Source organism: Manacus vitellinus, unplaced genomic scaffold (genome assembly GCF_001715985.3).
Source record: "Manacus vitellinus isolate BGI_N305 unplaced genomic scaffold, ASM171598v3 scaffold_6_pilon, whole genome shotgun sequence".
Lineage (NCBI taxonomy): Eukaryota > Metazoa > Chordata > Aves > Passeriformes > Pipridae > Manacus > Manacus vitellinus.
The window spans coordinates 8,545,867-8,556,804 of NW_021940750.1; the positions used below are offsets into that span (position 1 = coordinate 8,545,867).

General features: G+C 43.4%; 1 protein-coding gene across 2 annotated transcripts in view; it reads right to left on the minus strand.

The window, feature by feature from the left end:
- Window positions 1–8,859, minus strand: part of PLEKHD1 (pleckstrin homology and coiled-coil domain containing D1) — a 30,416-nt gene extending 21,557 nt beyond the window's left edge. For both annotated transcript variants that reach the window (XM_008926944.2, XM_018082373.1), the window contains exon 1: window positions 7,636–8,859. In XM_008926944.2, the coding sequence (XP_008925192.1) occupies window positions 7,636–7,784 (149 nt within the window). In that variant the 5' untranslated portion in view covers window positions 7,785–8,859. The remainder of the gene's footprint in view (window positions 1–7,635) is intronic.
- Window positions 8,860–10,938: the final 2,079 nt, after the last annotated feature.

The following is a 10,938-nucleotide window of genomic DNA, read 5'->3' on the forward strand; positions in this document are numbered from 1 at the left end:
CCACTTTGTGCTTACAGTTTACCACCACAGCATGCATGCACCAGTGTTGAAGGCAAACCATAGCACCATTTACTCACAGCACTCTCTGTCCAAGACAGGACCAAAGATTTTTGGCACCTCTAACTGTTTGCGCTCTATCTAGCCCATGTAGGTTGGATTCAACCCATTGGAAGAGAGCTGCTCTTTTTTTTAAGGGTCTCACACATGGGCTAAGACCAACTAAATGATTATTTTTGCAATCTGTCCCCTGTCACCCTCTTTCCTCCCATCTTGTAGTAAGACAGAAGGGAAGTGTTTTCACTCTAACACCGAGTCATATGGCAGGGAGAGTCACACGCTAGCATCTGCAAGTGACTCTTGAGGTAAAAAACTGGCCACCAGAGCACTCAGGAGCAGAAATAAATTTTAGAGATATTTCTAAGCAGAGCTCCTGGCAAAGTCTTCTGTCATTGACCTTCATAACTACAAAGGAAATTGAATATTTTTTTCTTATGTGTGTAATGTTAAATTATGCCTTGTTCTGCTCAATTAGCCGATATGCCTTGCTCTGCTCAGTTAGCCTTAGGTATGCTCTGATGATCACTGTATAGTAGCCACAAAATATCACAATTTCTGTAAACCGAGCCTCTAATTTACTGGAGCATGCCCTCAAAATTATGATTAAAGGAGTTCCACTTTTAACTTCTTTGGATTTTCAAAATGCCCCTGGGAGAGTCCCTCCTCTCTTCAAAAATTGAGGTTGCATTTACTCTACAGGCAGTGGTACAGGTGAGAGATATATGACTTAGTTTCAATTTGGTCTAAATCTCTGCAGCACTCAAAAATTCTGAAGAGCAGCTGAATAAAAAAATGGGGACAAGTTTAGTAGGGAGGTTTCAAAAGAGTAAATGACAAAGAAAATATGTTGCACTGTTCTGTACATATTTTCTGACATGAGAAACAGGGAACTGGAAAGAAAGTGAAAGGCAGTAAGTTGAAAATTATTAAAGAATGCCTTTTTACACTGCACAAAACACTGCTGTGTAAATCACTTTCATTTGGTCCCAAGGACAAGAGATCATGAGGAAACTGGAAAGGATAAGGCATTTCTTTGAATAAAAAGAACATTCTCAGAAAACCCTCCAGTTTCTGGGAGGGATCAGAAGGAGATTTTCTACAGGTAGTGCTGTCCAATTCTGCAGCCTGAGCATTCCTACACCTTTCCCTGAAGCCACCATCAGTGATGGGCTACAGGCTCAGGGGATTGATCCACAAGGACAGTTCTAATGCCTTCACATGTCCATCCCACTGCAGTCTTCTCCTGAAGTGGATGGGCTGTCAGATGTAGCCAAGCACTGCCTCCAGTACAGATAAGCACAGCAATTTAGTTTAGCAGTTTAGCTCCTAAAGCTAAAGAAAGAAGTCAAAGCTGGCAGAGAATATTATAATAATAAAATTATAATATATAATTATAATAATAAAATTATGCATATAATTATTAACAATAATTATTATAATTATACTTGGGCAAAAGCTTTACCACTTCCATCAGCTTCTATCTCTTGCTTTTCTGCTGTGGGTTTGGCAACACAGATGAAATTGCCAAATGCCATGGAAATATGTGTGCATGGGGCTCTCAGAGCAACCAAAAAACTCAGAACAAAGCTAAACTTCTGAATGACTGTAGCAAATGCAAGCTCTGGACCTACTTGGCAAGTTCTCCAAAATGTGTAAAAGTGTAAAAGTGAGTCATTGAACATATTTACATCCAGAAATCTTCAGAACATACAAACACCAGCAGCAGTTATTGTGTCCCAAATTTTTTCTTCTTCTTGCCCGCTCATCTATACCTGTTGATGTTGGCATCAGAGGCAGGGAGAAGCAGCCAGCTTGCTTCCTCAGCAGGACACTGTCTCCTTATTTGATACTCTGGGAACATCATGGTTGACTGCCCAACCTCACCTCTTGTTCCTGACCACAGCCTGGCAAAACTGCTCTAAGCAGAACAGCACAACTCAGTGCAAAAATCACTCTTCTGCATTGAGCTTATTTAGTTGGTAGAGGACTGAAAAGCTGCTCACTCACAGTGCAGCTGTCCAGCAGGTGATCTGAGTAGGAGAAATTACTATTCACCTTTCACCTGGGTGACCATCTCCCTTCCAGCCTGAACTCGTGCATGTTCCAGTGCAACTCCCAGAGAAGCTGCATCATTCCCTCAGTTGGGAAAGCCAGGTGTGACCCTACCTGTGGTGGCTGTCCAACTTTGAGATATCAGCCCATTTAGCAGATGCATTAGGCACATCTCTGGGGACACATTACTGATAGAGTGGATTCATCAAGGTCTCACTTCTGTGTGAAACAAGGACTGGGATTTTCAGATATATCTGCACTAATGGCAAAGGCAGCCATGACCTCTGCAGCAGGCTCAGAGCTGACCCTGGCCAAGGCAGATATCAGAGAAACCTCCACAGAGCACACAAGGCTTGTTTCTGGTTCCTTCTGTCCATGTCACTTCTGTGAACAGCAGCCTTCCTGATTCATTTTTCCTCCCACCTCTGATCATTAACTCTATAAAAAAGTTTTCTTATGTTATGTCTCTAATGCTTAGTTCAAGGAGAATTTGATTTTTTAGAGGGAAATGTTACCTTATCTGCACAATAAATACAGAAATAACATCTTAAAAAAACAATTCTGCCTGGCCAGTGCTCCTGTGCTTGGTCCAGTGAGTTAATCAGCTACTGTATGCAGAAATATGAACCTAAGGAATAAAAGTCAACACCACACATGAAATGGAGAAAGTCTATTCATCATTTTCAACACTCTTTTCAGTCTGAATAACCTCAAGAAATAGTTGCAAGACAGGTAAACACACAGATCTTTAACTCCATAATTTTTAATCTAAATTTTAACCCCCAGTTAAAGTGAGGCTTTAGTTTGATACATACTTTTTGTTGCTCAGTGCTGCTAATCCTCATAACATAGATTATGCTCCAGTGGAAACCAAAATCAAAACAAAAACAAGAACAAAACATAGCACAAATCTCTGAGAATTGATATGTCTCTCACAGATTAATGAACTTTTAGATCCCTGACCTCACAGATGGGGAAATTTGGAATGAAAACGTACAAAATAAGGGTTTAAAAAGTAATAAGAACAAAATCCCAGTGCATGTAATGAAGGTAAACATTGAAAATCTGGTTAGCTTCTGGACATAATGTATTTATGTTCAGATCACATTCCCTCATCTATATATCCTTACCTGGAAGGCAACACCTAAGCAACCAAGTTCATCACTTTAACTGACCTTCAGGACAAAGTCTCCAAACAACAATACAGGGATAGTTGATGCAGCACAGTGAAAATAGGGATGAAGTAAAGAATCAGGGGAGAGAGTTATATGACTCAAGAGCAAGCTGAAGACTAAAGCAGCAGCTAGGTGAGCAAGAGTAGAAAGGGGAAAGATGGCCAAGGGAGAATGGGAAGAAACACCCAGTTAGGACTGTGACTGGGAGGATAGAGACACTGAACAGATATCTAAAGTAGGCACAGATATGGCAGCATGAGAACATAAGAAAAGGGAGTGCTGGAAAGGCAGGGGAAGATTTTGAATACAAACAAGAAACCAAGATAAATAAGTTATTTAAAAACAGAGCAGAGTTCAAAAAGCCCAGAGAGCAGCAGTGAAGGTAAGAGTGGTGAGATGGCCTGGGACAGCCACCCACACTCCACAGGCAGCACAAGTAATACAAGAGCCATTCACATGAGGTCAACTGCTTTGAGGCACCCATCCCTGCTGCTGGGTCCTGTACTAAGAAACCACTGAAACCACAGTGTAATTAAACTGGAGTAGCAGAGGAACAGTAACAATCTGCATAACTTGGAGGTAAAGCCAGAGCCATGATCCGGCCAGGATTAGAAAAAACAACTCTATACTGGACAAGTAGAGATACCTGATCTCTGAGAATACAGTGCTTTCTTTGCGTCACAGAGGGCTAATGAAATTAATTAGCTAATATTTGTAAAAGTTTTTGATGTGACAACAGCCCGCATGAAGTATTTACAGTATAAAACTGCAGCAGTCTCCTTGGTCCTTCATTCCAACGGTATTTTTCTGGGCACTAGTCCAGGAGCACAGGCAGTGAATCCCAGTTGCTAGATCAGCTCAGTTCCGTATCCCTAGGGACAGCTCAGGAAACCAACGGGCAAATGTTCTTCATTAGCATATCAGCTCAGAGGTCGCAGTACCGTCCCTCACTCTTCCTCTCTCCTGGGAGCTTTACGCTTGCTTTCCTGCCTCCTGCCCTGGTGCCCGGCAGCAGGAGCAACGCCCAGCCAGGCAGGGAGCGGGAAGAGCTGTATGCTTCCCGACAGCAAGCAGCCAAGTGGGAAGTTTACAAGGACGAGAGGGAACCACATGGTGTGCTGGACTCGCAGCCGCACTGTCTCGGCAGCTCCTGCTGCCCCTGTGCTGCATACACACACTTCTCGGTGGCGGTGTGTTTTTCAGGGTTTTTTTTTTTTGAGCGGAAAGCAGTCCTAAACAATTATCCTTTCCATCTGTTCCGTGACCACATGCAATGACTGTTAGTAGTCACTGTGGAAAATAAGATTACACGCATACTTTGCAATGCCACAGCCAGGACCGGTTCAAGAGAAGATGAAATCTCTCTATAAACTGTGCTATGTTTCCCTCCTTCCAGCAGCAACCTGTCATCCCTGATGGATTTACTCAAAAATATAGGAATATTTTGTGTTTTGTTCTCTCCTGTTTTCAATTTCTCACATTCCACCTTGCTTTTCTGATTGATCACAGAGCAGATGCCCCCTCCTGGAACTGTCTCACTGAGCCTCCAAGTCTCCCACCTACATGGTGACAGACAGTTTAGAGCCTGACATTCTGTATGGGACTGGGATTATTCATAGCAGAGAAGAATGTGCCACTTCCTTCCTGGAAAGCTACAGTACCCTATTCATATCACATCCAGGGCAGGTACACACACTGTGCATTTCACTGCAGTTTCCACAACAGGCTGATGCCATTACCAGTTTTGTAATTACAACTTTTGCAGTAGGAGAAAATAAATTGCTTGCTATTTGTTGAAAGGAAGAATGGGGTGCAGTATGGTTGGAAGAGGACCATACGTCAAGGGCTGAGAATATTATTTGCCAAAGCCATTCCAGCAAGAAGCCAGGCTTAGACTGGTCAAAAACATCAGTAAACTTAGAAGATAGTTGCTTTTCTGTTGAAAGGATATTATTTTACAGGGAAAGAAAATTCACATTAGGGATAGCGTTTCTTATCTTGGAGATAGGTACTATGATAGTGGTAATGGCATCTCAAAATCAAGCTCTGGAAGGCAGCATGCTCAGATGTCAGCCCTGGCAGATAAACACAGCCACACTGACCCAGTGTCAGAAGCACCCAGCCTGCTCTAGGGTAGTACCTGGTGTGACAGGCATGCAAATACTTAGGCTTCAGAACAGACCTGTGTGAGCAAACGAAAGGACAGAAGGTGCTCCAGACAGCTGCCTCATGTCAAGTTTTACTGTCCTCACAAGTGCCATTTGACTGCAACAAGACTCTGCTATACCTCCCTTTTCCCAGCATAACCTCTACTGCTGCAAAATTCCCAGCCTTGGGATTTCAATCACCAAAGCACTGGACACCATGCCTGGACTTTTTTACCTTGATCCATAATCTAGTCAGACTCCATCTTTCCCTTAAACACATGACTTTCTTCTCAGTGTCTCCAGAAGCACTGTTGCTACAGCCAAATAAATGGGATCAAGCCAGTAAATTTTATGCATCTCCCAACAGCCACATAAACCTGTCTTCATGGCTGATGGCCTGATGAGATCAATCCTCCCCTTATAAGCTGGTTTACCTCCCGTATCTTGGAAAGATTTTCCTTGGGACCAAGACTGTTGTCCAGTCCAAGATGTCAGGGCAAAATCTACATTGCTCAGAGATCAGATCCTCAACTACATCGAGCAAAAGTCAAATTTTTTTCTTTATTTAACTGGAGTGGGAAACATTTCTTCTTCATTCAATAAAAAAAAAAAAAAAAAAGCCTTTGACCAGCTATCTGTTGCTGGGAATGGTGGGATAAGTAGGGGGAATGGTGAATTGCTCCTTATCCCCACATAATGATTGACTTATAATAACATGCAAGGGTACTTTATTTAAAAGCAAGTCTCTCCCATGATAAAAAAAACACCCAAACATATTGTTCCTACTGTCCCAGTCTTTTAACTCCAGAACCCACTTCCTTCCAAACCCTACAGATTCCCTGTGCTCACCTCTCACTGACCTGTGTCTGGTCCCCAAGGACCTCTGCTGCTGTGCTTGCAACTTATCTTCCATATCATGCCTGCCCCACATCACCTCCCCATCTCTTCCCACTTGCTAGCACTAAAATATTTACCACTTGCCAAAGATGGGGGTGACTTCTAGGAATAGAGCAGCACTAAATAAATAATGACAGAGAGAGCAGAAATGGGCCATTTGCCTGCAAGGAAGCTTTATTAGGAAGAAAGCCTTTTAAGAATGTCTCCTCCATGGCAAATTATGTTCCCCTCCGTTATTCTGTCCACTTCTTTTCCGTAATACAGTCACTTTAGTTTCCAGACATAATTCATTTAAATATCAATATTTGAGAACCGAGTAGGAGCATCAGCACAAATTCATTCCTGGATGAAAATAGGCCACTGGGGGGAGGAAGGGAAGGGAATAAAACCGGCACACAGGTCAAAGATGGCTACAAACATAAAACTGCTTCCCAAGGAAGGTTTAACTATTTTCCAGGCTATGCCATCTTCACAGGTTTAGATTGGACAGCACTGTGGTTACTACACAGAGCAAAACTGGGAAAGGTGGCTTTAGAAATGGATTGTCTGTGTCCAAACTGCACACTGCAGCAAAGAGTAAGTACTTAACCACAAAAGGTAAGTACCAGAGATTCAGTGATTCACATAGAGAAATACACCAACTCTAAACTTAAAACTGACTCATCATTTCAGTATTATAGAACATAATTCTACCCTTGGTAAAAGGTTATAGCAAATGCTTTCCAGCTCCAAACTTCTGGGCTGCTGGCAGACAGCACAGCAGCTTACAACTCTCTAACACCATATGGAAGAGATTCAGTGCCACTTTCTTCCCAGGGAAGAGTCTTCATGTGCTGTTCCAAGTGTGCCATCACTATAAGGCAGCATAGCCGTTCTGATGCTGGTCCACAAACCCCTGCAGACCATACACACACACATACAGACTCACATGCACAGTCAGTTCAGCCTAGCCATCTCACACCCAAAGACTCAAAGCTTTAATGAGTGCTAAAGAACAAAGGCAAGCAGTTTAGGGGCAAAATATATGAGCTGACTCTTCCTCTTTTGTGCAACTATCATAAGATAATTATCCAGAGGAGGCAGCTAGTCCCTATTCCCTGAAGCGCACATAGCACAAGGTCCGGACAGATAAAGAAGGGAGAACAATGGGGTACCACGTGTGTAAAGCTGACTCAGAACAGGAGGGAAGCTATGCCCACAGTTTTAGCCCTAGCCTCTGCCTGGCTAGCCACACTCAGGCTCTAACTTATCCCACAACCCTTAGGCTTTGTATTTTACCCAAGCATCCCTCAGCAACTGTGGCTTACCTCCTGGACCATTTGGCTGACTGCCTCCCAAAGGGTCTCTTCCAGAGCACGCCATACAGCTGCACTTTGGTGCTGATGTCCAGAGCATCTGAATCTGCCTGTTCCATGGACGGAGAAGGGGATACCGAACTGGATTTTGAAGAGAACATTATAGATGAATCTGCTTCTAACTCTCCCCTTCTGTGTGGCAGCTCAGGGAATCCGATTAAATGCAATGAACCAGAAGGACGTAACCAGCCCAGCAGACAGAGAGACTGGGCTTTGGTTTGAATCAATAACTTGACTGCTCAGCACTCAGTCAGTAATTCTCTCCCTGATGCACAGATGATGAGAGTTTCCTCATCGCGTATTACTTCTTGATGCATTACAAACAGCACACATCCCAGCCCAAGGGAAAAAATGAGTGAAGAGAGTCAGATATCAGAAACAGAGAAAGGCAGAAAGAGCTCATCAGAGAGAAAGCTCTCAGCAATAACATAAGCCAAAATACCTCTGCACCAGAGCCAGCTTGGAAGGTTATTTCACTTGACATTGCAGCACTTCATGCAGAAATTAGGGCAAGACGGATGTTTTACTTTCAGGCATCTCTGACACATATTCCCAAAATCTTGCACTTGGAGACAGGTTCTTTTCATTTGTCCTGAGGAAAATGGGGGCAGAGTGAGTGCGAGCCAGCAAGTTCAATCAGATTCCCTCTGTCACCAGGGCAGGGGAGGGAGGCTTTGCTGTGCCAGCCTGGCACTGCCCACCTGGGGAGAGTTCACGTGGCTGCTGGGTTTGGACTGGGCAGCATCCATGCTGCATGCCTTGCTCAGCCTTAAAGGGCCATTGCTGACCAAAGTTAGAACACAAAATTCTGCATGCCTCCATGCCTTGCTGCATCTTGGAGATGTGGCAAGCACAGTCTCTGCTCTGCATCTTAGGTACCAGCTCCTTCTTGGCCACAACACAGACACAGAGAAATATGTCCCACAGTTCGGGTGAGTCTACTTTCATCTCCTGTTTAGCACTCCCACAATAAGCTTTTTAATCTGGGTCCCTAGTCCTTGTTCCTCCCTTGAAACCCTTCCTCCTTGCATAGATACAAAGTCCTCCAAAAGAACCCCTGTATTTTGTAATGCCCACAGGAAAGCACATTAGCATCATATTGTTCCTTCCTGTGTCCTGCCTCCCCTCCAGGATTAGAATTTGTGGAAGAATCATGCCTGCTAAAGCATCTGGGTTTTTGGTGCATTATATAACCAATACAGACACATACATGCTGCGTGGCATGTATGTCATAGATGCTGAGGCATCTGCTCCTGTTTTAACCTGTGCCATCCTCCATGTATCGATTTTGAAGCTGTAATTGCTGGATGTCAGCCCTTCCCAATGCAGTTATTCAGAAGTGACACAGTGCAGACATATGGTCCTTTCTCATCCCCAAGGATCAGGAACTTGGGACACGCTGTAGGCTAGATCACATCACTAGACACAGGTTCACTTAACTTATATGGTCAGAGGCACTTGCAAGGCATCCTAAATAGAGGAAATGCAGACAGCCTGCCTCAAGCTCACAGACTGCATTTGGTATCAGAGAAATTAAGAGATGCAGGTCCCTGATAAAAGTCACTATTGATCACTAGATGAAAGAGTCAGCAAACTCAGTGCTTTGTTACTTTCTCTCACCCTGGCTTTGACTGACTTTTTGGTCCCAGACAGGACATGTCCCGAGCAGTAGCAAAGCCCATCACTGAGTGACACTAAGGCAGAGGGTGGAAAAGAGGGGAGAGCAGCAGATACTGCCTCTGTCCCACCTCAGTTCCAGCTCTTGAATAAAACACTGCATTGCAGAAGAGAAGCATTAATGCTGTAGACACCATTCCACACACTGCACCAAGAAGGAAATACTACTCATAAACAGGAGAGGGAAAAGTTTCCCTGGAATTATGTTGTGCAAAGAGTAAAAAGGATTCTGGGCTCAATGGCATAACTTTACAAGAGTGCAGTGAAAAGCCAGAGTTCCCATGTAAGGATGATCCAGCACCCCTGCCATTGTACTGCACCAGTGATGCAAAGATCTGACAGCAGTGACCTACAGTGAGGAAAAGCAGATTTTCATCCTTTGCTTCTTTACTTGTTTTTACTTTACACAGACTAATAAAGAGGTTTCTAGATTTGAACATCAAAAAACTGAGATAAATTTCCTCTGAGTGAAAAGGGAAGGGGCTCACTACTCAGCAAGGGACTGAGTAGTTACAGCAAGTTCTTTAAAGTCAGCAGTCTGAGGGTGGGAAAGTGCAACTTGCTTTTGTCAAGTGACCAAGAGTTAAACACAGGTAGAAGCAGCAATGCTAGGGCAGTAGATAGCAGCAAGGTGAATTTTGTAACTAGCGGTGTCTGGACACAATAATTTGTAGTAACAGTTGTTCTGTTAACATCTTATTTATGTCTGTACTATTCTAATGAAGCTGGGGGCCTGTCTAAAGGAAAGAGTAGAGAGCAACAGAACAAGTCTAAGCAACCTGCCTCACAAACAGGAGTAATGTCCTAAGGGCCAGCTTAAAGGTTCTTCAGTGCTACTTCTGACAGATGCAAAACCTACTTTTTCTGGCCATAAATTTTGGGATCAAGAAAACAGTGTCATAAAACCCAGATGGTCACAGGTATAGCTAACCCACAGTATGACAGGAGACTAAAAGGACTTCACTTGTCTAAATGAGAGCAAAGGGGGAAATTTGACTGCTGTCTAGTTTTAGGCATTATTTCCCCTCTTAATGTACTGGTAAAGGTTGATGCTTGCAAGAAAACAAATTGGCCTAAATTGGTCATGAAAAAACGAGAAAGGAATTAACAATTGCTGGAAGAGGATTGTGGAATTGCTATGCAACAAGCAGCAGAGGCAGAAAGCCATTACTTGGTGGGGTCCACTACGTGCACAACAACCTGGGGTAGCGGTACCTTCCAGGGATACAGACTAGGCTCATGTACCTTCTCTGAAATCTTTTTGTTTCAGAATAATAATTTAAAGATTGTAGATGGCTGTTTCACTCTTGATGGCTCATAAGGGAAAGAAACACAGCTGTATATCTTGGAAAGAAAGCACTGGAGCTTTAATTAGAAGGCCTTTCTGTGGAATGACAGGTTGCACTGGCATAGGAATTATTTTGCTAATATGTTGTCTCTATTTTCCCTACACATCAAGCCAATAAAATTTTGCTAAAAATAAAACCTTTGAAGCAGACACCAGTGCAAGCTCTACAGAAGTAACACTTCTTCACAGAATCACAAAATCTTCTGAGTTGGAAGGGACCTACAAGGATC